At 43.8% G+C, this 27,454-nt stretch overlaps 1 protein-coding gene, 1 long non-coding RNA gene and 3 pseudogenes across 4 annotated transcripts in view; 1 reads left to right on the top strand and 4 right to left on the bottom strand.

Moving 5' to 3' along the window:
- Positions 1–1,120: 1,120 nt before the first annotated feature.
- Positions 1,121–27,454, top strand: LOC147821890 (uncharacterized). The gene is made up of 2 exons (XR_015446435.1): positions 1,121–1,435; positions 27,343–27,454. It is a non-coding gene; the product is annotated as an uncharacterized LOC147821890 (long non-coding RNA).
- Positions 2,844–3,623, bottom strand: LOC110346258 (DNA repair protein RAD51 homolog 2 pseudogene; annotated as a pseudogene).
- LOC101711028 (vacuole membrane protein 1 pseudogene) lies at positions 9,821–10,705 on the bottom strand (annotated as a pseudogene).
- LOC101726136 (B-cell lymphoma 3 protein pseudogene) lies at positions 11,593–15,248 on the bottom strand (annotated as a pseudogene).
- The window catches only part of LOC101697094 (5'-3' DNA helicase ZGRF1), a 43,430-nt gene continuing 37,286 nt past the window's right edge, over positions 21,311–27,454 (bottom strand). For all 3 annotated transcript variants that reach the window (XM_087198785.1, XM_087198784.1, XM_087198787.1), the window contains 5 exons: positions 26,734–26,857; positions 22,988–23,164; positions 22,718–22,852; positions 21,767–22,028; positions 21,311–21,596 (listed from right to left, as the gene is read on the bottom strand). In XM_087198785.1, coding sequence (XP_087054911.1) covers positions 21,451–21,596; positions 21,767–22,028; positions 22,718–22,852; positions 22,988–23,164; positions 26,734–26,857 — 844 coding nt within the window. In that variant the 3' untranslated portion in view covers positions 21,311–21,450. The remainder of the gene's footprint in view (positions 21,597–21,766; positions 22,029–22,717; positions 22,853–22,987; positions 23,165–26,733; positions 26,858–27,454) is intronic.

The following is a 27,454-nucleotide window of genomic DNA, read 5'->3' as shown; positions in this document are numbered from 1 at the left end:
AACAAAACAAGCCGAAACCCTTTTCGCTCGCCTCCGAAAATAAGTGCGTGTGGTTTGTTGCGGATACGCATGAAAAGGGTGAGGGGGTTAAGAAGTTCGACTCAAGCAGCGCTCTCTTCATAATTTGGGGGGATACTAGTTTACGACTCGAATTTATTCAGAGATTCCTCCCTCCTTCCGAAGTTCAAAATGTACTTCAGGAGCCCAGCGCTTTGACCAGCCCCGGAAAACACTGCCATGAACAACACAGACGCGTTTCTACCTGCGCCAGTATCCAAGTAAGTAGGCTTGGAAAAACAACAAAAAAGGATTTGAACGGAGAGTGGTGGCGCACGCCTGTGATCCCAGCCCTGGGGAGGCTGAGGCAGAAGGATCGCCCCGAGTTCGAGGCCAGCCTGCACTATGTAGCGAGAACCTGTCTCAAAAAACCAAGCACCTATCAGAAAACGATTAAGTGTTGTCAGCAGTAGAATAATGTACTACAAGGAATTGGGCCGAGGATACAGTTTATTTCCAGGAATTCAGAGGGTTGGGGGGGGGGTGAGACAAGGCCTCGCCATGTAGCCCAGGCTGGCCTCCATCTTCCAGCCAGAACCCAGTACTGGAGGTCGGCCTCCTAGGCCACGCGCGCCCCGCCGCGGCCCTGCCCTCCGGCCTCCCACGGCTTCTCCAGAAACTGTTCTGAGTTCAGCTACGCGCGAACCAGTGGCCCGGGAGGCTCGGGTCGGCCGAGGGACTGGGAAAGGCCGGACGCCGCGGCGCGCAGGCAGCGGCCCCGAGTCAGGGCTGCACCCGCGCGGGCCGCGTCGCCGCACGCAAGCGAGGGCTTCGTTCTGCTCCGGGAGCCCTACAGCACTGCCGGAGACCGGGGCCCGGCCGGCGTCCGGCCCCAGCGCCCCGCCGTCGAGCCGAGCCGGGCAGCGCGCCCGCGACCGACCTGCGCCTGCGCGGGCCTGAACCGCGACGCCCGGCTCCCGAGCCGCATGTCCGCCGCCGTCGGGCGCGGGCGCCCTCGCCTAGCGCTGTCTGAGGAGCTGAGTCTAGGGACAATCGTGTCTGGGCCTCAAGACTTTGGAGAGCCTCCTGACTCAGCCTTGGGCTCCAGAGCCGAAGTTCCCGGCCCGAGGCGCCTCCGCCTCTCACCAGGCTGGGGTCGGGGGAAGGCGCCCTCCTCGCGCCTGTCCCTCGCTTCTTCCGACGCGGCGCTGCCTGCGCGTCCCGCTCGGCGTCGCGTGCGCAGGACGTTGGCGACAGTGACGCAGACCCCGCCCCGCCCCGTGTTCTCCTCCCAGAGTGCACTGCGCTGCCGTCGCTCGTTGGACAGCGCGCGCCCTTGCGGGCCGGCGGTCCCTCGGGGCTTGTTCTGCGTCGTTGCAGCTGTCACGTCTAGAGCCAACCTGAGAACAGATATGGAACCGTGAGCATTTTTGCTGTGGTGAGTAGACTTCAGCACGGCCGCCGCCGTAAGTAATGTCGGGACTAACGCCGCAGTTGGGCAGGTGTTTGGCTTCCTGGACGCAGTTTGGTTCGACCCCAGACCCCAGACCGGCGGAAGGAAAGGCCCCGCGGGCCGGCCTGTGGCCGTTGGGGAGCTGTAATTTAAATTTCCTTCCGTGTGCCGATAGCGGAACATTAATCATCAGAAATTGTAGTTTTTTAAATGCCGGACATCTGGAAAGTGCCTTTGCTTTTGGAATCATTAAGTTTGGAAGGAAATTTCAGATCAGAAACATCTAAAGTGGGATCCTGGGTTACTCTGCTTTGCTTTTTAAATTTTTTAAAATTTTTATTAGTACATGTCTTCAGTGCGTAATGATTACATTCATAGTGGGGAGTTGGTGGGGGTTGCTCTTTTTTTTTTTTTCAGTTTCTAAATCCAATTTGTCCTTTTGAAAATAAACACATTTCCAAAATGATGTAAGTGTAACAATATGCCGCTCTTAGTTTAGAAATTAATATAACATTGAGGTTTTTTTTAAAAGACCAAGAAGAAATATTATAATAATATCCTATATCGACTTTCGCCTGTACACAATATGGCTAGCTGGTGTAAAGTAAGGCAAAAGAAAAAGACAGATAAAAATAAAATTATAAGTCTTCTTGGATAGTAAAGATCTAGATTATATTGTGCTTGAATTGAGAAAATCCAGATACAGATAATTGAAGTGGTATGTTGACTCCAAACCCCCAAAGTCAAAGTAATAGGTGTTCTTAAATATCAATTACTTTGACTTTGTAACCATTTTATTAAGCAATAACCATATAAAATTCATCGTTTTAAAGTATACAATTCAGTGTTTTTTAGTATATTCATAAACATTTGAAACCATCTTCAGTATATAACTTGAGAACACTTTCATTTTCCTGAAAAGAAACTACATACCCATTCCTCCCTCTCTCCAGATCCTGAAAACCACTAATTTTCTGTTTCCATAGATTTGTCTATCTTGAACATTTCATATAAATGGAATTATACAATATGTAGCTATCTGTGACTAGCCCCTTTCTCTTAACATAATGTTCATCCACATAAAAACATGTATCACTACTTTAATCCTTTCATCACTAAGTAATATTCTATTATATAGTTATACCATACCTTATACCATTCATCAGTTGATAGACATTTGGGTTATTTCTACTTTTTGGCTACAATGAATAATGCTGCTATGAATATGGTATGTACAAGTTTTTGAGTGGACATATTTGCAATTCTTTGAGGCACATACTTAGATATAGAATGGCTGAGTTATATGGCAACTCTTTGTTTAGCTTTCTGAAGGATGCCAGATTTTTCCAAAATGGTTGCATTTTCACCTTCCCACCAGCAAAGTCCATCCTCTTCAATCTGGGATTGAAAATTCCGTAGCCAAATACTTCAGTAAGGATGCTCCTTTGGCCAAATATGTTTCTTTCTTTCATATTGCCTTGAAGTTGTGTATCAAATTACTTTCTGACCACAGAAGCATTGGAATCAATAATCACAACTTTAACTTTTTTTGAAATAGTTTCTTCTTCCAAAGATTCAATCCTTTGTAGGAACTTCTTCACAGGTAAGTTCTCAGAAAACATGAACTTTGGTACTTGTCAAAATTAATTTTTCTTCAATGTTAAAATATCTAGGAAAACAGAATTCTGCTATCTCGATCAGTCTTTCAGCACTAAATGCTGACTCTGTGTCAGTGTACACAACAGTTCCTTCTAATCCTCCCATGCTGGTGGGTAATGTAGCCAATACACTCATCATTATACAAAACTGAGTTTTACCACAACCTGGTGGACCTGTAATCTCTGTGAGGGATCCACAAGCAACACCACCATGGGCTTCATCCAAAGTAGAGAGGGTCATAGATAAGAAAGCTGCCAAGCAATTAGCAGACCTTTGTGTCTATCCCATAGGCCATTTGCATCTGTGGGGCACAAGCCCTGCTGACCATACACAGAAGTTCATGGACACCTTGATAACTCAGGCCAGTCACCTTCATAACTTCCAGTGGGGAAAGACATAAAAAGTCCCGACAGGTAACAATCTGATGTCTGCTCAGACAGTCACACAGTTCTTGTGATAAACCCACTTGTCTTAGCTTCTTGTTACTCATGACTCCAGATCCAGCAAAGAAAAGAACCTGTACCTTGGTGCTTTGAACACAGCAAAAGAGACTTCCTGATGCTGATGCACGTCAGAGGCATGAGAGCTGGACCCCTCAGCTCAGCTCCGAAGCTGTCTCTGTGCTCTGGGATCTTCTGAGGCAGGCTACCCAGCAAGCACAGGCCCTGCTGGAGTTCCTGCTTGGGGAGGATGATGGCACTGGCCTCTGTCATTGGCCTCTGCAGAAGGCACTGGTGGGCCTTATTCAAAAGGCACTGCGGACTCTGCAGGGACCTGCCTCTGGGCCCCCAGGGGATGTGGGTGCCATCTGCAGAGCACTGCAGACTCTGTGTTGCCCTGCAGAGTCCCCTGGGGCTGAGTTGCGTCCGGGTTGCTCATTTTAAAACAACCCTTTAGCCTGCACTTGGGAGGCTGAAGCAGGATGAATTCAAGGCCAGCCTGGAATACATAGTGAATTCAAGGCCAGCTGAACCACATAGTGAGACCCTGTCTAAAAAATAAATAAGTAAATTAATAAACCATTTAAAACTTGAACTGTAAGCTTAAACATTGTTTACAGAAACAATACATAGAATAAACATACAATGTTTATTTCAATATTTTTCATAAATAGAAATTCCCAGCGAGCCTTCTTGATGCTATTATTTTCTGTATTCTGAATAAATCACACCTAGTTTTCAGTGCAGTTATTCCACATCCTAGGGGTTTGGTGCATTTCTAAAGAAAAACGGTCTGCAAATGTCTCAGAGGAATACATTCTCTCATTTAATAGCACTTGCTAACAGGAAACCCTTCTTTTCTAATCTTCCTTAAATGTGTCTCTTCCTGACCTGCCCAGTAGGGATGAGAACTTCCCACCTCTTTCCTTCCATGCTTGAAGATGTGGCATTTGTAGCTACTGTTTAAAAGACATAACCAGGACCCAGGAAATGTGCAATTGTGAGTTTCACCTTCTTACGTTTAGACTTTGGCTTTCCCTTCGATGGAGGTGGCTCCTTGCTTCCAGGGGGCCACAGGCACCTTAAGGGCTGTGTGTGTTGTAGTTCGCACGGGACATGACGATGGAGAACTGGAGAAAGGAAGGATTTGCAAGAAGATAATGGCATTCTTCTCAGCAAATTCTCATTTTTCTCCAGGGTTTTTATTTTTGAGGATTTGAAGGTTCGTTTTCTCTTGAAGAAAGAAAAAGACTAACCTCACAATGCAATATTGTGCAGAAAATTCAAGAGACATTTCCTAAAGGTTTTCATGGTAGAAGTCCACTAATAAATTCAGAAAAGGGGCCAGGGATTTAGCTCAGTGGTTTCACCGCCTAATGCGCAAGCACAAGGACCCGAGTTCGATCCCCAGTACCAAAAAAAAGAAAATTCAGAAAAAATAAAATGGTCTGGAATAAGAAATATAACTCAGGCTGGGGATTTAGCTCAGTGGTGCCACACTTGCCTTGTAAGCACAAGGTCCTGAGTTTAATCCCCAGTACAAAAACAAAACAACAACAAAAACTCCATGTCAGTAATAACCCAACCCAAACTCCTGTGTTAGTGTCCTACATAGAATGTCTCTCACCCAGTTTTTGTTTTTAATTTCCCTTCTGAGGAGAATCTAATATGCCACTAAAAACTGAAGAAAAATACAGTTTGCTTATTTGCATAAGCCTGAGTTTTGCTTCGGTCTCAGCATCTCAGGAAATGGGCACCGCTGGAGCCTCCGTTGCCCATTCTGGTGCTTGGTCCTTGTTTGTTCCGTGGCTCACAGCAGGCTAATTAAGAAACGGGCCCCACTGGAGTGACAGCCGGGGAGTTTTTAAATAATACTAAAAACACATGCCATCTTGGGACCATCAGTGGTAGATTTCATGGCTCCAGGAAGAACAATGATTTCATTTCTCTGGCCATGAGAATTTCTCTTTAATACAAGAAGAAATAGGGCCAGGGATTTAGCTCAGTGGTCCTGCCACCTGCCTCGAAAGCACAAGGTCCTGAGTTCAATCCCCAGTACAGAAAAAAAGACATAAAATACAAGAAGAAATAATGTCTAAGAGGAAATAAAGCCAGGCACGGTGGTGGACACCTGTAATCCCAGCACTTGGGAGGCTGAGGTAGAAGGATTGCTGCAAGTTTGAGGCCAGCCTGGAATACATAGTTCAAGGCCAGGCTGAACTACATAGTGAGACTTTGTCTCAAAAGAGGAGGGGGAGGAGGAGGAGGAGAAGGCAAAAGGGGAAATACAGAACCCCATTATTCCTCTTTCCCCTCCATCTGATGAGTGGTGAGTGCCGCGATGATATTTAGGTCAGTAAGGCTTTCTGGAGATGGGGACCAGCACCCTTCCTCCCCCCGTCTCGTCCATGGACACTGACTGAGCAGTGTGTGGTTTGTGGCTGTGCCAGGCCCGTGTCACACTGGCATTGGTGCTGTTGACACAATTGTCCTCTTGAGGGATGAGGCCCTCTGCAGTTTCATTCCTCTTCCCTGTAGTTCAGGCTGCCACAGGGGCAGAAAGGAAGCAGTGCTTTTCTAAAGTGCTCACAAAGACTTACTCCTGCCAAGTACCTGGTGAAAAGTCAGAGGATGTGGGAACTACTGTACTTCTACAGAGGAGAAACAAGCCCACCACCACCAAGCCCTGGGCCGGGTAGGAATTTTAGATATTTCACTTTGTCTTCACACAAATCCCAGGGAGGCTGTTTTAACTATTTTCCTTTTCATAAAAAGGAAACTGTTGCCCAAGATCACTTATCCAGGGAGGTCAGGGTCTTGCTGTACCCGGCCTGACAGTTTCCAAGCCTGTGCCATCTCCTATAGTGCTCTCTCTCAATCTCTGAAAGAGAAAAGATCCTCTGCAGCCTCATCAGTGTCTGCTGTCACTGTCGTTATAAAGATGTCCAAACACAGGTCTTTGTTTCAAGTAACTATGCAGAGGACGTAATACTGATCGTGCCCAAGGCGGGCTGGGAAGAGTTAACCCCACAGTTGGCTTGTTTTGAGAAGTGAGTCTGGCCAGAGCCGACATGCCGAGGTCAGAGTAACTGGCACCCAAATTCTGTTCCCACAGCTAAAACCTGACTAGGACAATGTTCTAATTACAACCATATATTTTGTATATTCTGTTCCTAATTTGAGAATGCTTTGTCTTGTCCTTAATGAGCCTTGTTTACATTAATTTCCGTAGAAAATGCGTGTAGCTTCCCTTTACTCCAATTGATTGCTAATTAAACTCAGTGCCTGGGACTGGCCAGCACCTTTGTCAGTTGCACCGGCATTGGTCATCCTGGCACCCCGCTTTCTCTCTCTTAGTTCTGTCTCAGGGTATTTTTTTTCCCTCAGGCCTGCATCGTATACTGGGCAGATGGGTACTAGAACCTAACTGCAGGGGTCTCCAGTGTAAGTAGGTTTTTATTTTTTTACTTTTCCCTCAAAGTGAGTTTTGTGCCCACCACCACCACCCCAGGTCCACTTCCCTGTTCTAGCCCTGCCCACGGATCTCTGTCTCTACAGCCTTACCTGGTCTTCAGAATTCCAGCCTTGCTCTGGTTCACATCTAAAATGTCCCCAAAATTCTCATATGTGTGGATTCACCCATTGATGAGTTCAGGGTTGAATGTGCTATTAGGAAGTTGGGTTTGGTTTGAGGTGATCCCCAGGAAAGGTTTGTTCCTGTCTCAATCCCCTCTTGTTCTCCTGGCTCTGCTTCACCAGCGCCCTTCACCATGCCATTTCTGCCTTGGAGAGCACCAGCCATGGACTGCACCCTCTGAAAACTGTGAGCCAAATTCTGTCCCAGCAATAAGCCTCTATTCCACACCTCATAGCTTGACTTAAGGAACCTAAGAGTGGACAAGACAAAGTTCCCGATAGCATCATGACCATGTTCTCAGTTTGTTCAGAGGGTGCATGCACATCCTGAGAGTGGGCACAGAGCCCACTTTCCTTACTCCAGCACACCCCAGGTTTCTACATCAGGAAAGCTCTGCCTTGCTCCATGTGGCCCTCGGGTGATGTGGAACTAGCCCTGCTCCACACCTGGGCTGCCCCATAGAACAAGCTGCATGCACTTGACAAAAGAATGAACTAGATGCTCTGAGACAGCACCCACTCACCAGAGAATCCATGCTCAGGGAATGCACTGACTTGAATCGCACCAAAGTAGTTCTGTCTCAGGAAGGCAAAAATACACCATAATGCAGCCAATAAAATGTTCTTGTTCTTTCTTTCTTTCTTTTCTTTTTTCTTTTTTTTTGGTACTGGGGATGGGACTCTGGTCCTTCCACTTTCGAGGCAGGCGCCGGAACCACTGAGCTAAATCCCCGGCCCTACCTGTTCTTTCCTAAAAGATGCTGGGTACCACAGAAACTCTAACTGTTGTTTAGGAAGTAACGTTCTTCTGGTTCTCTAGCCTTCAGGTTGACTGCTTCCTGATTTTTCACTAATTAGCAATACCCTCATTCAGATTTGCTTAATTAGAAAGAACAAGAGTAAGGAAAGGCAATGACTTAGAGACTAACAGGAAAGTTTTTTGAAATATCAACCTAACAGTCTTTTAGAACAAAAGGAACTCAGAGTCTTGCAGAGAATTTGGTCTATAATTTTCTTTTACTTTATAATCAAGTCATGCTAATGTAAACCAAAAACACAACTTGAACTAAACATGCATTTCACTCATGAGTAATTACAAAGCAGGCACTTCAACTCAGTGTTAATCTAATATTTTTTAAACAATTATTTTATTTCAAGGTCCGATATCTGTTTGAGTAAGTCACTGATTTCCAGTTCATTCTTATTTAATGTAAAAAATCTAATTAGTTTACAGCCATTTCACATCTGCCTTTCACTTTTTTTTCAATGATCAGAGATGGCTTTATAAAGTTTTTTCATGACTTCATTCTAAATACACAGAATAAAAAATGGTGTCAGCTCTCATTCATGAGACATGAACCAGATTCTCCTTATACTGTCTCAGAATTTAAAGATAAATTTCCCCAGAGGGTGTGCAGTGCATCATAACATGGCCTTTTTCAGAGGGTGGAAGGGGAAGGATAGCATATTAAATTGTACCATGACAGAAATGCAAGACTGTTACAATCTATAGAACTTATATACATTTCAATGACTTAGAAAGACAAAGCAATCATTTGTGACAAGCCTAAAAAGCTTGACATATTTAACATACTTAGGAACTTTTGGTGTGGCAGGAATTCTCTAATTGTACCATATGGGCCTTTTGAAAATAACAGAAGGCCTGTTTCTGGTAAGTTTGGGGCCAAACATCATATTCCAACCTAATGAAACACAAGATGGGTTTAACCGAAGTGGATGCCTCATCTTAACACATAGAGGAAAAGCATGTCAGTGCAAAACGGACTAAACTGGTTTCAGGACATCTTTAAAATTGACACACCGGTTGAACACTGCCATCCCTATAACAAAACCGCTTTCTACATCCTGCCAGATCTGACTTTGTTAAACGAATTTCTATGTTCATACTTTTTTCTTCTATTATCTTTATCCAGTTTTAGGATTAGCACAATGCTGAGTTCCTAAAATGAGGGGAGAAGTGTTCCTTCTTTTTTCTGCTTTGTTTGATATAATTTATCAGTTAAAATGTTTATGAGCCTGCTGTTGTCATATAGGTAGGTTTTCAAGCTAGGAATATACTTTCTTTAATAGGTGCTATTCAAATTTTCTATTTCCTCCAGAGTTGGTTTCATTAATTTGTCTTCCAAGGTACTTCTTAGAAGTTGTCAAATTTATTTCAAAACAGATTTTTGAAATATGCTTTCTGTATCCTTTTAAATTCTGTAAAATCTGTGGTAATGTCTCCTAGATCTTAATATTGTAATTTAAAAAATGTATAACTGATATTGTGTAACAGGAAGAAAAGGTCTAAAAGACCAGGGGAATTGGGAGGGGTAGGGGAAGGGAAAAAAGGGAAAAGAAAAAATATGAAAAGAGGAAAAAAAATGGAAACAAAGTCTTTGCAAATAGGGAAGGGTGGAGGGGGTGAAGGGAGGGCAAGGGAAGGGGAAAAATATAAGACACTCATGTAAAGGTACAAGATCCCAATGATGAATGTAACTGTATTTTATACCGAAAATGTACCAATAAACTTAATGGGGGGAAAAAATTGACACCAGTTGGAAAAGGGAATTTTCCTTCCTGATGTGGATTCCTCACAATTTAAGGCAAAATCCATCCACTACATCTGCTACAGTTAAAAATGGTTTTTTGCTTATTTAGTTTTCTTCTGTGAGTTCAACCACTGCTGAATTTGTTTGGCATAACTCTGTGCCATATAGTTAATAATAGGCAAGATGAAGTAATACACCATCACAACCACCAACTTCTCAAACACCCAGGACAGCCAGTTTTCCCCTGGGCACACCTGCCTTGCTTCTGTGGTGCAGCTTCTGCCTCTGGGCCTCAAGAAATTCCTGGAAGGGCTTCTGCAGAGATGGACTTATTCTGGAACAGCAGCAGTGAAAGCCACCATCTGCTCCATAATGTCTTTGCTGAATGTTACAATAACAAAGACTTTCTGGATATGCATTGTAATTATTGCTATTCCAATCAGGGTTCCACTAAAGAAGGTCCAAAAAGGTACAAGAAAATGTCCATGTTATTCCAGCAAGATCAAATAGAGGATTTGAGATAGAAGCACAGGCCAATATTCCAAAAAATCCAACTTCTTTCTGAGTCTCTGAACTGCCGGTTTAGCTCATGTGGGAAAGTCCTGTGCAGACTCTGCATGTTCCAGCATCCCTTCAAATTCCTGATACTCTTCAACATCAGGTTCAGCGCTTGAGAGGCGAGCTGCCCTGGCCATGAAATACGGAGGCAGCTCTCCAATTGCTGTACTGATACCCCACATGCAGGCCTCAATCCTAACTTCCGAGATGATACTCCACAAGGAAATGGTTCCTTCCATGCCCTCTTCATCTGGACAAATAATCTGATCAGAATAGGGTGGTTCAGGGAAATTAACTGAATTGCATTCATAAGCAACTAATGTAACAAACTGTGGGGGCCCAGATAAAGCAGAAAAGTGTGTATCCCTGTTCCAAGCCCCACAGGAGACAAAATTCCCAAGCCTATCCAGTAGTCATACAGAAGAAATTGTTTCTCTATATGCTGCACATACTGTTGATGTGTTCCTTCAAAATAATACAAGCACAGCACAATACAAGCAGCAGTAAGAAAGACACCACAATGCTTTGATTGTTTCGGAATCATGGAAAGAAATGCACGGAGACACAGAATTTGGGTAAAATAACAAAAGGCTTTACTTGCAAGCAGGCGGGACTGCCAGAAAACTGGTCTGGTCTGTTCTCCCCTCACCCCACGTTCTTTGTCCATCACCTTTTATGTTTTTGTCAGTCATTATCTCATCCCTAGTGGTCTTTGATAAGTAAATAAAGTTCCAATTCCTGTTTAATGGTTAGACACAGGTGGTTTTTGTCACTGATTACAGTCTTAAACACATGGCAGTTATGGCACATATATCACAAGTTTGTTCAAGGATTCCTACTTTGTTCTTCAGAGCTAGTATGGTAGTGGAGCTACAGATCAAAGGAGCTATATAACCTTCACTTTAAACAACAAAAGCAACAGGCTAAGGCAAGCTTTTAAAGGGATACACTACCTATTTTGCTTCCAGAACTACTTTAATAGCTAATCTACTAAACGTACTTTAAAACTTTTCCCTACCATTCCTCCCTTTGTCTACTTTGGGATAAATCTTCTATCCATAATATGTTCTATTTAACTTTTCTGTATTTCTTAATACTAGCATTTGATAGTGTTGAGCGGCAGCAATATGCTGCTATATAAATCTTGAGATCCATTGAATAACACAAGGACCAAGCATTAATACTAATATAATAACAAGAAGGAGACTCAGAAGAGGTCCTATCCAAGTTTTCCATCCTGCCCAAGTAAAATTAATCCCATAGGGTGGCTCTCCTATACCAAATTCCTCACCAAGAGCCTTGATCCAATCTTTCAGTTTGTCTAGTCATCCTTTTTTTTTTTATTGTACAAAAATAGTTTATTACAAAAGAAATCTAACCCACTTGCCTAATAATTTACATTGTTACCAGTGCCAGCCTAAGCCCGTCTCTCCTCATCCGTCTGGATAGAGGGTGCAGGGGAAGGAGTGTTCCCTGCTTCCACCAGCTCAAGGAGGGGACAGGAAATGAACATCTAGGTGGAGTTCCAGACCCAGGCCCAGTGCCTGAGGGTGCCAGAGTCCTTGGTTGGTGGGACAAGGCGGGGGCGATCTATGCACGGAAGAGGGGCTCAGGAGTAGGTGCACCTGCTTTGGTGCAAATCCTGGTCCTGAAGGTGGCGGGGAGCAGAGTGAGATCTTCACAGTTTCCGGAAGGGCAGACACTCCCCCCGCCCCAGTGCAGGGAGGCCCCTCCTCACGAGTCCGAGATCTGGCCCCCATCCTTCTCAGCTGCCTCCTGGAGCCGGGGAGGAGGGGACTGGCCGGCCAGGGCCTCGGAGAACCCCAGGAAAGGGCAGGAAGGCAGAGGGAGATGGGGGAGGAAGGAAGAAGCTGGGAGCCAGGTGGAATCCAGGCGGGTCGTTGGGGGGAGACTGGGAGGGCAAGGAGGATGGCGAGGCAGAAACAAGACCATTGGAGCTGAGGCGGCTGCTACTCTCGGGGGAGGTGGTGGCACTTCGATCCGGGGAGGGCTCGGTCTGTGTCGCAGAGGCAGCCCGGGTGGCCTTGCCCCTCAGGATGTCGATGACCCTGCGGCTGCGCGCCACCACGAGCGGCCTGTCGTTGTGACAGTTCTTGAGGCCGCTGTCGGCGCCGCTGCGAACCAGGGTGCGCACGGAGCGGCAGGAGCCCGTGGCCCGACACCGAGGGCAGCGCCGAGCTGTCCGAGTACATCTGCGCATTCACATTGGCGCCGTGCTGCAACAGCAGCTGCACCATGGTGAGGCTGTTTTCCACGGCGTGGATGAGCGGGGAACGGCCGCTCTTAATGTCCACAGCATCAATGTCCGCGCCGCCCTCTAGCAGAAGCAGCGCCACTTGGTGGCACCCGGTGTTCATGGCCACATGCAGGGCGGTGAGCCCGTCGTAGTTGCGGGTCTCCAGGTCCACGGAGCCAGGGGCCGCGCTGTCCAGCAGGGCCTGCAGGCAGGTCGGGTTGCGGTGCTCGCATGCCAGGTGGGCTGCCGTCTGGCCATGGCAATCCAGCGCCATGGGGCTGGCACCAGCCGACACCAGGAGCCGGACCAGACAGTAGCGTGATGATCACAGCCAGGTGGAGAGGGGTCTGCTGCAGGTTGTTATAGATGTCCTCCTCTCGGCCCCCGTGCTGGAAAAGCGTCACCAGCTGGTGGACAGCAGGCAGGTTGCCCTGCACCACAGCAATATGCAGAGGCGTGTCTCCGTCCTCATCTGCACGGGTGGCTGTGGAGATGTCTGCTGACGGGGTGTTCCATTGAGCACATCATGGGGTACAGGGGTGTAGGCAGGTTCAGCAGCGGAAAGGAGCCCACTGGCGGGGTGGGGTACAGGGGCAGCAAGGGTCCCGGGTAGTAGAGCGCCTCGGGCCTAGGCAGGCCATGGGGGTGTGGCGGGGCCCTGTGAGGGCTCCCGTAGGAGGTACTTGTGGAGAGGCAGCAAGGCGCCAGGCGCCAGGCGCTGCGGCCTTGGGCGGGGTGCGCAGGTCCACCCGGCCCGTCGGCCATGGCCCCCGCGGGGCATCGGGGCATGGGGGGGCCGCCTGGGACGGCAGCAGGGCACTGCGCCTGTCTAGTGATTCTTGTGCTACACCAGATTCATTAGCATAATAACATTCTTCACCAAGGAATAAGCAAGTCCCTCCTTTCTGGGCTGTTAGCAAATCGAGAGCATGCCTATTCTGTAGCACAACATTGGCTAAAGAATCTAACTGGGTTTCTAAGGGTTGAAGTGTGTCTCAGATTTCCTCAAGATCTTTTCTAATTTTTTTGTCCTAATGAAATATATGACTCCTTGTAGTCAAATAGGATCCCATAGGGCTGGCATATACATAGATATAGGATTACATTGACCTTGTTTATAAGTGTTACAATTACCGGTGGCTAGTCCAACAAGGGAGCTGTTGATCCAAACTTGTGTTTTCTCTTTGCAATATAATTTCTGATTAGAATAGCCCCCACAGTCAGAAGTTACCCCAGGTCCCCCATAATGTTCCTTTGGGCAGTCATCAAAGAACATCGTAAAAGGATAGCCCTCCAGTTCCCATTTTACCGTTTTAAAAGTTACATATTGTTCATCAAACTTTTCATCACTAGGCTTAAACACCTGCAGTTCGAAAACAAAGAAACTCAGACCAGTAGTGATCTGGCATAGCACAAGAGTCCATGTTGCCTTTCCCAGCGCTCCCATTCTTTATCCATGCGTTGACTCACCAGCCTCTGGAGTGGTGAGAGCAGGGCTTTGAGTGCATTGTCTTTCTTGGCTTTCAGCGTAAGCTTTATTGTTACCTTGTGCAATGAAGTCTTTGCCTTTCTGATGTCCTGAACAATGTATTACTGTGACTTTGCTAGGTTCCCACACTGCCTCTAGCAACTGTACAATTTCCTTTCTTTTTTTTTTTTTTTTTTTTGGTACTGGGGATCGAACTCGGGTCCTTGCGCTTACGCAGCAGGCGGCAAAACCACTAAGCTAAATCCCCAGCCCCTCCTTTCTATTCTTGATTTCCTTCCCTTCTGCTGTGAGAAGACCTTGCTTTCAATGAATCATGCCATAGAGCAAATGCATAATGAGAGTCTGTATATATATTTACCTTTTTACCCTTTGCCCATTGGAGTGCCTTTATGAGTTCCCAGAGCTCAGCCCATTGTGCTGACCAGCCAAAAGGAAGGGGCCCCAGCTAGGATCACCTCATCCTTTGTGGTTACTGCATATCCAACATGACAAACCCCATCTACCACGAAGCTGCTCCCATCTGTGAACAGAACGAGGTCAGCATTGGACAAGGGTGCTATTTGCAAGTCAGGGCAGCTGGAAAAGAGCTCATTGGTGACACTCAAGCAGTCATGATCGGGAGGGCCTGTCTCTGTGGGCAAAAAGGGTAGCAGGATTAATTTTTACAGGAATAAACCGCATGCGGGGGTTCTCACAAAGAAGGGCTTGGTACTGAGTAACCCAATTATTTGAGAGCCAACAATGCCCCCTTGTGTTCAGCAGTTCTAGGACCACGTGTGGAACCCGCACAGTCAGTTCCTGACCTAAAGTCAGCTTGTCTGCTTCTTGGATCAACAGAACTGAAGCTGCTAAGGCCCGAGGACAAGGAGACCATCCTTTTGCTACTGGATCTAAATTCTTAGACAAATATGCCACTGGTTGATTCCATGGGCCTACTTCTTGGGTCAACACTCCAAGGGCCACATGGTTTTTCTTAGTCACATATAGAGTAAAAGGCCGCTTTACATCTGGTATGCCTAGGACTGGGGCAGCTGCCAAAGTCAATTTTAATTTCTTAAAAGCTTCCTCCTGTTCTACAGTCTAATGCAGATGATTTTCCTCCTGGCCCTTTAGGGCTTTATAAAGGGGTTTAGTGGGCTGGGGATTTAGCTCAGTGGTTCCGGCACTTGCCTTGTAAGCACAAGGTCCCGAGTTTGATCCCCAGTACCAAAATAATAATAATAATAATAATAATAATAATAAAAAGGGGTTTAGAGATTTCTGCAAAACCTGGAATCCAAATTCTACAGAAGCCTGCTGCTCCAAGAAACTCTCTCAGCTGCTTCTTTGTTTGGGGTTCAGGGATGGCACTAATAACCTGTTTTCTTTCATTTCCTAGGCAATGCATGCCCTGTGTTATTTGAAATCCTAAATATTTAACATGCTGTACACAAATCTGGGCTTTCTCCCATGATACCTTATATCCAGTTTTCCTGTAAGTGCAACAACAACTTTTTGGTGCCTTCCCAGCACTGTTCTTGGGTTGAGCTGCATAACAGTAAGTCAGCCACATATTACAGTAGGACACAGCTATATTGTTCTGAGGGGAAGGCAAGGAAGTCCTTGGCTAGGGCTTCCCCAAAAATCATGGGCGTTTTTAAATCCCTGTGGCAATCTGGTCCAAGTAAACTGAGTCTTTTTCCCATCACTTGGGTCTTCCCATTCAAATGCAAAGATGGGTTGACTGAGGGGAGTGATGAGAAGGCAAAAGAAGGCATCTCTTAAGTCCAAACAAGTAAACCATGCTGCCTCCGGGGTTATCAGACCCAACACAGCATATGGGTCAGGGACCACTGGGTGCAGTGTTACTGCTCTGTCATTTACAGCCCATAGATCCTGCACTGGCCTAAAGTCCCCATCAGGTTTTTGAACTGGCAGCAAAGGGGTGTTCCAAGGTGACTTACATTCTCTTATAAGTCCAAATTCCTTAAATCTAATGATATGGGGCTTGATTCCAATTCGGGCTTGCCTGGACATCAGACACTGTTTTACAGCAATGGGGAGGAAACAGTTTTTAATTCTTGTGGAGCCTGGTAAACATCCACATTGTAACACTGCCATTCACCCTCTCTTTTAGTTGTTACCATCATGATGAGCTCTCTTCCTGGGTCTAAATGCAGAGATGCATTTCCTCGTCGGGTGAAAGTTACTGTAGCTCCCAATTTAGATAGTAAATCTCTTCCTAGTAAGGGGATAGGACACTCTGGCATATACAAGAATTCATGTTTCACTTTATGTCCTCCAATTTCACATGTCTTTTTGTAGCAGAACTGGTGTTTTTCTGAAATTCCAGTACCACTGATTACTTGGATGTGCTTTCCGGTCAGAGGGGTGACTGGAGCGGTTACTACTGAATGTTCTGCACCGCTCTCCACCCTAAAGGACATGTTCTGGCCCCCTATCTTTATATCAACCATACGCTCGTGGGGGCCTAGCTGCACTGAGCCCGGTCTGTGTCAGTCACTGTCCTCCACCACAGGCAACAAGGTGCCAGTATCCTTCCTTTCCTTCAAGTCCTGTTTTTTCTTTTCCTTGAGCCTTGGGCGCTTATTCTTATAATGTCCTTTCTCTTGACAATACGCACACTGGTCAGACTCTTAAGTCTTCACGCCTAAAGCCCTTCTTCTTTCCCTCCAGGTTCATTCCCTGTCTTTCTTTCTCTTTCTCTTCCTTGGCTCCCACAGCCACTGCTCTGTATCTGGCCCTCCTCTTACCTCGCTCATCTTCCTTCCTTGCTCACTCTCTCTCACCAACTCTCTGTTCACATACACTTTCCTAGCCAATTGCAACAATTATGTTATATTAATACCTTCCCGTTTCTTGCTTTTGAATTTTCCTTCTAATATCTGGAGCTGACTGGGTCACAAATGTCATATTGATTAACTGATGGTTATCAGGAACAGCAGGATCAAAAGGTGTATACATTCTATAAACTTTGCAGAGCCGCTCATAAAATCTCTCAGGGCTCTCATCAGGCTCCTGCTGTGTTTCTAGCACGTTAATCATATTTGTAGGCCTTTTACTCGCAACTCTTATCCCTGCCAGGAGGGCTATCCGATAATTGCTTAAGCTGTCCTGGCCTCCTGGGGTATTGGGGTTTCAATTGGACCGCTCGTTCACTGGAAATTGCTGTTAATGTCAAGCATCTGGATTTTGTGTGCCTGCTGGCATTCTAGGAACATTGGTCCTTTTAATTTCTCCTAAAACTCTCTGCATTTCTTTAAAGGTTAACAAAGTTTTACAAAGTTCTTTACAGTCCTCCCAATTAGGACAATGAGTAGTAAAGATGGAAGCAAATAATTGAAGCATTTTGGAGCGGTCTTGGCAGAGAATAAATGACTTTTTCTCTGGACCTAGCCTCCTTTGTCCCTTTTTTAAAGTCAAATCTCATATATGGCACCTTGATCTGACATATTTGTATCTTTTCCCAACAGTCTTTTTTTCTAACTCACTATAAAGGAGGAGGTCATATTGTAACCTGTTAGCTCTTAAGCTCTTTGAAGATGACCAATGTACACATATTATAGTAACATACTTAGAATTTAACCCTTTGATGACAAGTAATGTAAACATATTTAAACTTTTCATAACAAACTTGAAACCAACAAACATACATATTTTCTTGATAAATCACTTTCGCACATCTTTTGACATACCTAAGCCTTCTTGTCTAGTATATCCCTCTTTATCTTTCTAACAAGACAAACATGCAAAAAAAAAAATTTTCTCTGATTTACTACAGACCTTTTAGCTGTTAACATTTTAAAGTGTCCCCTTTTTTGTTCTCAGATTGTTACACTTTAAATTTGGTTGGCTGCCAATAGAACGGTAGTAACCTTGAGATTTTATTAGTGAAGTACAGAAAAGAGCAAGTTAACCCTATAATTACAATTGAAGAATTTGCAATGTACAATAAATATTTTAAGCACACTAAATATCAACTCAAACTGAAACACAGATACATTTATCAATTAGCTAAAATCTGTAACTTGATTTGTAAAATTTCTTTATGTCTAGCACAGTTATACTTTCTTTGGCTTTATTTTATGCTCTTCAGAGCTTTCTTAGCTGTTTTCAATCCATTGCTTATTTTTTCTTTTCAGTTTTTTTTTCCAATTTGAGTGTAAGCCCTGTTTGATCTTCTCTGAGTCTGACCACAGCACGCACCCTGTGGTGCACTAAAGTCAAGCAGTTCTCATGCTTTCTTCCCCACCTCCTCCATACCTGTGGATTTAGCAACACAAAAGGAGGGGGAAAGTCTAAATTCTCTTGGTCTGGATCTGAAAAGACTGGTTTATTTCCAGCATGGTCCTCGTTCTGATGGAGAACCAGGATATTGTTTTTTTGCTTCCAGGGTGCACATATGAAGCCAAGGAGGCATTCTGTGGCACAATTTGAGCCATAAATCAATATAGGGAAATTGATCTGGATGTTCCCATCCAGGGGCCGTGACTGTTAGCCAGACAGACCAGACAAGACCCTCACCTAGGGATCTCTCCGGTGGCCAAGCTGGGCAAAGCTTGGGCCATTCTAACTCACAAAAGGTTCTAAGTTTTGGGGGTTTCATCTTAATACCATAATCTCCAGTAAAACCTTTCTTAAAATTCTTAAGCATGCATTCCAAAACAGTAGGACGAGATGTTCCTGTCCCCACGATCGGCCAATCAGTGTTGGTGTGTGTATGGGTGCCCTTGTACGGAGACACAAGACAAACAAAGGAGGGGGATCACTCGCTCACCTGCCTGGCTGTGGGCCTCTTGGCCACTTTTAGGTCCATCCAGGCCAAGGTGGGCTGTCGCATAAGCTCACCGTTGTGCCTTTTTTATTTTTATTTTATTTATTTATGTATTTAGTACTGGGGATCAAACTCAGGTCCTTGCGCTTGCAAGGCAGGTGGCAGAACCATTGAGGTAAATCCCTGGCCCGTTGTGCCTTTTTAAAACACGAGCACAGAATCGAGGGGCAGACTGCACACAAATTCTGCAACTCAGGGAGGACTCTTTAAGCACAAGCGCCTCCTCCCTCTGTCTAGTTCCACAGCTCATTCCACTCGCTCTCCTATCCAGAACTCTTTCACTCACACATTCATTCAGAAGTTATCACATTCCCTCCCAGTGACCCCCTTAGCCTAACCAAAACAAATGAAAGAAGCAACCTCCCCAAATGGCAAAGCGCAAGGGCTGACTGGGCCCCTGCACTAATTTTGCCCAAAGTTCACAAAGTGAACCAAAACAAGTGGGAGGAGCTATCTTCCCAAATAGCAAAGCACAAGAGGGGAGTAGGACCCTGGGCTCTATTTACCCAAAGTTACAAAATACAAATTCACAAAGTGAAACCAAAGTAAAACCAAAAGTTAACAACTAGGGGGTTTCCTGGGGTTTCTCACCCACCAAAGGAAAGAGACAGATGAGACACCAACAGCAGCAACTCTCCTTCTGTCGTCCTCCATCTTGGATTTGGACAATCCGCAACCGGGCAAGCGGGTCTCTGTGTCTTGTTGAGCAGCCTAGGAAATTAGTCCCAGGGGCGCACCGTTCCCCTCAAGGAGGCAGAGAGCTGCTCCCTCTGGTGGGGTTCGGGCTGATGCCCAAAAGGGCCACTTCTTTCCCAATTCCTGGTCAGGGATCCAAATGTTTTGGAATCATGGAAAGAAATTCCACAGCACTCTCAAGTGTCTGGACAGGAACAGCCTCAGACACATGAAGAGTCACAAGAATCATCACCCATACATTATAAAATGCAAACATGGACTCATCACTTTTGAAAAAAATGACTTGAAACCTAACTCCGGTGGCCAAGAAGAGACTGTAAATTAAGAATGAAGATCTGGAGATTTGGGCAGCAAAGCTCAAGAATCCAGTTTAAACCTTGGTATTAGGAGACTGCCCAGGTCAGAGGGGACCCCGGCCAGCTACCCCTCACCTGAAGCTCCTCCTCACCGGAAGCTCCACCTCAACGGAAGCTCCACCTCACCGGAAGTTCCCCGCCACCTCCTTACCGGAAGCAGCTGTCAGGTGTCCCCTGTGATTTCACTGTTGGTCTCAGTACTTGAACAGCGCCTGCAGCTGTACCCAGTGACAGGTTTGGGACAACCCTAAGATTAGAAGCCACAGGTTTTAGGGCCGGGGATTTAGCTCAGTGGTTTCGCTGCCTGCTGCGCAAGTGCAAGGACCGGAGTTCGATCCCCGGTACCAAAAAAATAAAAATAAAAACAAACAAAAAGAAGACGGAGCAATATGTTAAAGACTTTCTCTGGGTAGTATACTTCCAGGTCATTTTGCTTGGGTTTTCTGTATTTTCAAAATTTTTAGTAGAATAAATTATCTTTACAATGATAATTTTAATCCACATACACAATACCCACCAATAACTACTATGCAAATGAGTAAATGCACAGGGAAAAGACTAGATGGAAATGAACCAAAAGGTGGCCTTTCGCCATTCATCCTTCCTTTGTTCATGCACTCAACAGGTACCTGGAGAGCACCTAGTACCATGCATGGTGCTGGGCACTGCCCACACCCAGATGTGGGGCACTATCTCCAGGGAATTTTTAGTATTTTCTTTCTTCTCTTTCATACTTTTCAAAAGTTTCATTGTGAATGTTTTTACTTTAAAGATGGTGGGGGAGTGTATTTATTTCCAAAAGATTCTGATATAGTTCAGAAAGGAGTTGTGTACCTGTTTTCACAGATAAGTTTTTATGATAGTCACATAATTTTAAAGTACATCATTCAGCTGGGAGTGGTAGTACACACCTGTAAATCCTAGCACTCGGGAGGTTGCAGGAGGATCGCAATTGAGTTCAAGACCACCCTGGGCTACATAGTTCAAGGCCAGCCTAGACTACATAGTAAGACCCTGTCTCAAAATTCCAAAATAAATAAATAAATAGCTGCTATTCTCCAGGAAGCTTTCCCCTGCCCCTTGTAAAATTCATTTCTTTTGCAAAATTCACATCTGCCTATCTTTTTGTTTAGTTTTGTTTTTTGCGGGGTTTTTTGGTACCAGGGATTGAACTCGGGTCCTTGTCCTTGAGGGGCAGGCAACAGAACCACTGAACTAAATCCCCGGCCCCACATCTGCCTGTCTTTTTTTTGTTTTGTTTTTTGTTTTCGTACCAGGGATAGAACTCAGGACCTTGCGCTTGCAAGGCAGGCAGCAGCACCACTGAGCAAAATCCTTGGCCCTGCCTATCTTAATATAAGTAATGCATACTTTTTGAAAAGCCAGTTTTTAAAATAAATTTATTTAGTACATTATTTAAATATCATAGGATAAAGGTGTTTTCCTATACCAAGTGTTTTGGAGTAATAAAAATATAAAAAATATACAATGTAAAGTAAATCTGAATTTACATAAATCAATTCCTAGACCATGTCATTTTGTGAATGAGATTTCTCTTTTTCCTTCTTTTTCTTCTGTTTTTCTTCTGCTTGTTTTTCAAAATAATCTTTGAGGAGACTATTCAGCTGTGGCTCACACTGGCTGGCATGCTGCACCCCATCTTCCCTCCCTGAAAAGACACAAACTGTGAGACAACTGTCCTTCACTGTACAGGGGTCCCCACATTATCACGTCGGTCTCCCCCGCCCCAGAGTGACAAATCCAGAGCAACTGCTGCCCAAGCCACCCCCAAGTCAGTCTTAATCCAAATGCGTGACATACTGCCCATCTTCAGTTCACCTTCACAGTGCTGGATCACACGCCCCCACAGGCCATTTCTCCTCAGACAGGCTAAATTTCCCACAATCAGCAGATGCCTCCGGCCTCGGGTCAATGCAACATTCACTCGTGTTTCTGAGTCAATGAACCCTACGTGTCTCGTCCTGACGCAGGACAGAATAATGATCTCCTTCTCTGCCCCCTGGAAAGCGTCCACTGTGGACACCTGCACAGTTTTCAAATCAGGGTGGCGAAAGTCCGCAGCACTGAGGGAGTGACAGAGCTGTGGAGGAAGAGGACAGAGGTCACCCAGTGCATGTGCCTCAAAGAACCTGGGCCTGTGACCTCATGGCCACTGCCATCATTACCTAACAGAGGGCCATTGTTCACTGCTGTCTCATGACTCTGCATACTGGGCTAGGTAGCTCCTAAATGATGAATGGCCAGGTGACAATATTAATTATGAAATAAAATCAAAAGTGATGATTTACTGATTGCTGGGGAACTCTTTTGAGTATGCTAATTTACAGCTGATAAGCTAAAATGAAAATGAAAAAATACTAAAAGAACAATACTAAGAGAACTGCTTAGAAGTGATTGGCTCGGGTGTACATTAGTATCTGGTATCCATCCTTGATTTACTGATAAAATGTAATAAAAATGAAAGAACGTTTTGGAAAACAGATTCAATCCCATCTTTCCCCAAACACAAAGCATACACCATATTTTCTTCCCTTTAATTTGTTTATTTGCATTTTTGCTCTAACAGCTGTAAACTGAATTTAATTAAGCCTTCTTAGGTTTACATTTAATTATGCAGAAAAAAAGCCAGACCAGGAAAAAAAAGTTTCTTTTTTAGTAATATATAGTCCCAAAAGTTTTTCAAGCACCAACCAAACTACTATGGATGTAATATCAAATATTGTAATCTATAATTTAATATGAGAAAATGTCTTAATCTGGGATGCAAACCTTGTACATCTGTGATTTGTATAACGTTATCACCCCAATCATTGAGCCCTCAATGCCACTTGCGATCAGTGATTGAATCAGCTTGAGTGTAAAGGAAGCTTCGGCCACATTATGAAAGCTGTTTTCTCTTCCAATCTGGAATGAAAACAGACCCTAAATTATATTTCCCAGAAAAGTTACAGAAGGACCAGGCAAATTCATTCAAACAACAACAATAAAATTAAACAGGATGCGAGGCCGCTCTGGCGACCATAACACTGCTGCTGTCACCTGCTCCTGGCCTATAACATTATAGAAACACAGGGTGGGCAGCCAGGCCACTAAGGGTCCCCTCTCCACTTCCGACACGCCGTCCCTCAGGTCTCCTCCGTAGAACAGATCATTAGCGATGGCACTGATGGTGGGGTGACAGCGGTACTGAGTTCTCAACGGGACTGGCTTGTGACCCTGAGAGTAAAACGCAAAGAAGTAAGCAACTAAAACATACCTTTTTTCTCTAGAAAAAGAAAAATATTTCAAAATTTAATTATTACTATAAATTAATTACAACCAAGATAAAATAGACGACAAAACCATTTTCAAAGAAATTACTAAAAAATATGTTCATGATACACTATTACATTATAAAACTACAAAATATAACATAGCAAATCTTTGGCTGATTAGCTAATAAGCTTGGCCCCTAACAGTATGCCTTTATAATCTATCTGGAATTGTCCTAATACTAAATTTTAAAAGATCTTTTAAAAAATCAGAAAGCATTACTGGTAACTTATTTATTAACTTTCTTCCCTGTGTAAAGTCATTTTTTTTGTTCTGAATCTTCAGAGAAGTTTCCAATTTCATTCAAGCATCCTAACATCCAAGATTCATCTGCTTTAGCAATCTTCTGGAATATGTTCTTTATTTGGGAAAAGTTCTATAGTGCTGTAAGAACAATGACTGGCTACAAGGAACTCTAATAGTAATACATACATGATTAAATGCAAGATGAATGATCACATGGATGAAATATCTTGCATACATTTTTGTACACTAATATGTATCTATAAATATATTATCCCATGTGCTTTTTAAATTCACATAAGTAGAATTTTACTGCAAGTATCCTGTTGTACTTTGTTTCTGTCAATATCTACTGTATTTTTGAGAATTATTTATATAAAGTTAATTCATCTTAAATATGGTATATTATTCTAGCCTTTATTTTCCCTTTTAAAATTCTGACAATTAAAAATGCACTTCACTTTTTAAATTTCTACAAAATACAATTAAGCCAGATATGGTGGCACATGCCCATAATCCCAGCACTTAGGAGGCTGAGACAGGAAGATTTTGAGGCCAGCCTGGGCTACATAGTGAGTTCAAGGCCAGCCTGGATTATACAGCCAGACCCTGCCTCAAAAAACATAAATAAATATCACATTTACAAAGATATCAAAAATAGATAAGTGATAAGGACAGAGCAGCATGCATTGTACATTACCATTTGTTCAAATGAGGGGAAGATATTGCATGTGTTTGTCTACACTGGCTTAAAATATTACTAGGAAGATGCTCCTGGGAGAACAGCACTGGGGCCAAAAGTAGACCCTTCAGTCTCCAGCTCGGCTCCTCTTGAATTTTGAACCATGACTATACTGCTACTCAAAAATGGTTTAAAGATTTGAATTTTTAATGAAGGTTTTTAAAAAGCTTCTGAAAAAGTCAGATTCAAAAGGGGCTGGATATTGACTCATCATGGGAAGGATAAGAAGTTTTTCAATTCCAATGAAAAGCTGAAGACCATGTAAAGATTGGTTCTCTAAAAAGCTGACTACAACTTAGCTCAGAACTCAGTGAAACCTAAAACCCAAGGAATGGGGAACTTGTGAATTAGGAAAGCACAATACAGTGGGATTTCACAATCCTCTCCCTAGTAGCTAAAGAAACAACAACAAAAATACTAAAAACAGGGCTGGGGAGTTAGCTCAGTGGTTCTGCTGCCTGCCTCACAAGTGCAAGGTCCTGAGTTCGATCCCCAGTACCAAAAAGCAAGAAAGAAAACTGGATATCTACCTGCAAAAGAATGAAGCTGGGCTCTGACCCTACAGCATATATACAAAAGTTAAAACACATCAAATACCTAAATTGAAGAGCTAAAATTACAAAACTCTTACAAGAAAACACTGAGGAAAATGTTACGGATTTGGCAACACTTTGGTGGGTATGACACCAAAAGCATAAGCAACACACACCAAAAAGTACAGATAAAAAGGATTTCATCAGTATTAAGAACTTTGGTGCATCCAGGGATATTACCAGGAAACTAAAGGAGCTCAGGGGTAGAGTGCTTATCTCACATGCATAGGATGCTGTGTTCAATCCCAGCACTCCCAAAAACAAGACAAAAGTGAGAAGACAACCCATGGAATGAAAATAACATTTTACAAATTATGTATCTGATAAAGAATTAATATCCAGAACATAGAAAGAACTCTTACACGTCAACAACAATGAAGCCAAGTGAAAAACAGGCAAAGGCTTGAATGGCATTTCTTCCAAGAAGATGCAAATGGCCAGAAGGCACACAGTGTTCAACATCATTATTTTCTAGGAAGACATGCAATAATACACTCATTAGCGTCACCACCGCAAAAATAAAAATAGAAGGGCCAGGGATTTAGCTCAGTGGAATTCTGCCTGCCTTGCAAGCACAAGGTCTTGAGTTTGATCCTGGTACCAAAAAAAATTAAAGCAGAAAATAACAAGTGTAGTGAGAATGGAGAGAGAGCAGAACCTTCATGCATTACTTTTGGGAATGTAAATGGTGTGGCTGCTACAGAAGCCTGGCGGTTCCTTAAAAGGTTAAACAGAATTACTGTGTGACCTAGGAATTAATTCTGAATCTATAGTCAAGATCTAAAAGCAGAGATTCAAACAGGTATTTGTCTACCAGTGATTATAACAGCATTATTCACAATAACCAAAAGGTAAAAACAATCCAAATATCTATATATTCTATAGAAATATACATAGGAGTGAAATTCTGACACATGCTACAACATGGACGAACTCTGAAAACATTCTGCTGAGTAAATAAGCCAGACACATAATAACATATATGGTTATGGTATTCACTTATACAAGGCATCTAGCATAGGTAAACCAGAGGTATCAGAGGCAGGAAGGAGGAATGGGGAATGACTTTAACTAGTACAAGCCTTCTGTTCAGAATGAATTAAAAGCTGTGGAAATAGATGGTGTTACTTGTACAACCCTGCAAATGTTCTTTAGGAAAAAATAAGTAATATAGTATAGATCTCAGATGGTGACTCTCAAAAATGTCATGCTAAGTAAAAGAATCCAGACACAAATTTTATGACTGCATTTATATGAAAATCCAGGATGGGGCCAGGGATTTAGCTCAGTGGTTTTGCCGCCTACTGCGCAAGTGCAAGGACCCGAGTTCGATCTCCAGTACCAAAAAAAGGAAAGAAAAGAAAACCCAGAATGGATAAATCCATAGGCAGAATGCAGACTGGGGTTGCTGAGAGCCAGAGAGAAGAGTGCCAGGGAAGAACTGCTAAGTGGTACAAGGGCTAACTTTTCAGGGAACTAGGCCAAGACAGTGGTTGCACAGCACTGTGAATGTACTAAATGCCACTGAATGTTCACTTTAGATAATGATTATTTGAATCTCATATGTTTTAAGATACATTAATAATTCCTTTTCCATGTCTAAAAATGTGAAGCAGTGCTCTGAACAGCTAACAGAAGCAACATAGGTTTCCTGGCTTTTAAAACAAAAGCAATATACTCCCTACCTGTTCATGAAGTACTGGTGAAAATTCTTTTCATAAAGCCCTGCTAAAACTGTAGTATTCTAGTTATCTTTAAGATGAGTACTGTCTTAAAAAATCCAGTTGTTAAGTGCTTAAGAACAAAGATTAAGTTTTCTGAGGTTTTCTCTCCCTACCACCCACACAGAATGTAAGCCACAAATGATGGCCCTGTAGGAACTCAGCAGTGCATACCATTAAGCAAAGCCGGTCAAAAAGAGTCTGTTCCAGTCCATTTTCATGAGCTGCCTCAGAACCCTGAATCGTAGGAGGCAGCTGTTTGGGGTCTCCAACAAGAATCAGCTTCTCACACTCAAACCTGAAGACAAAACTTCAAAAATTAAGTTAAGCAACGAAAAAAGGACATATTGATACCATTTATTGTGCTTTGCAAAATGTACTCAAAGACTTCAAATCCCATGAAGTGTCCTGAAAACAAACAAGGCTGGATAGTGCTGGTGAAAATCTTTCACGTAATTTTTTTCCACAAGAAACCCATTCAGTATCACCTCCCTCTGCATGGAATTAGGATTTCATGGAACACACATAGGAAACATTTATTTTTAAGATCCATAAAGTCTTTAGGAGAAGTTTGTAAATTCATTTGGCTTAAACTCTTGTTTTAAAGCTGGGGTAAATTAGGTTCTCAGGGACTAAATGTCTTTCTAAACACAAGTAAGACATAGCGGGGCGAAGTCCAAATGTTGTAGACAGACCTGCATCCAAACCTCAACTCTACCCTAAGCTGTGGCCACAGCGAGTCCTGCTGTCTTTCCATGCCTTTCTTTTCTTTCTCGTTCTTAGCATCAGCGGGTGAGAATCGATGGATGAAGCGTTTCGGCGTGGCAGGGGCTGTTGGCTCCCTCACCTCCACCCAGGGTCACTCACACACACACACACACACACACACACACAC

Source organism: Heterocephalus glaber, unplaced genomic scaffold, assembly GCF_053883595.1.
Source record: "Heterocephalus glaber isolate CG9 unplaced genomic scaffold, H.glaber_assembly_v1.0 deba00001688, whole genome shotgun sequence".
NCBI classification, from domain to species: Eukaryota; Metazoa; Chordata; class Mammalia; order Rodentia; family Bathyergidae; genus Heterocephalus; species Heterocephalus glaber.
This window is presented reverse-complemented; position numbering and strand designations above follow the sequence as displayed.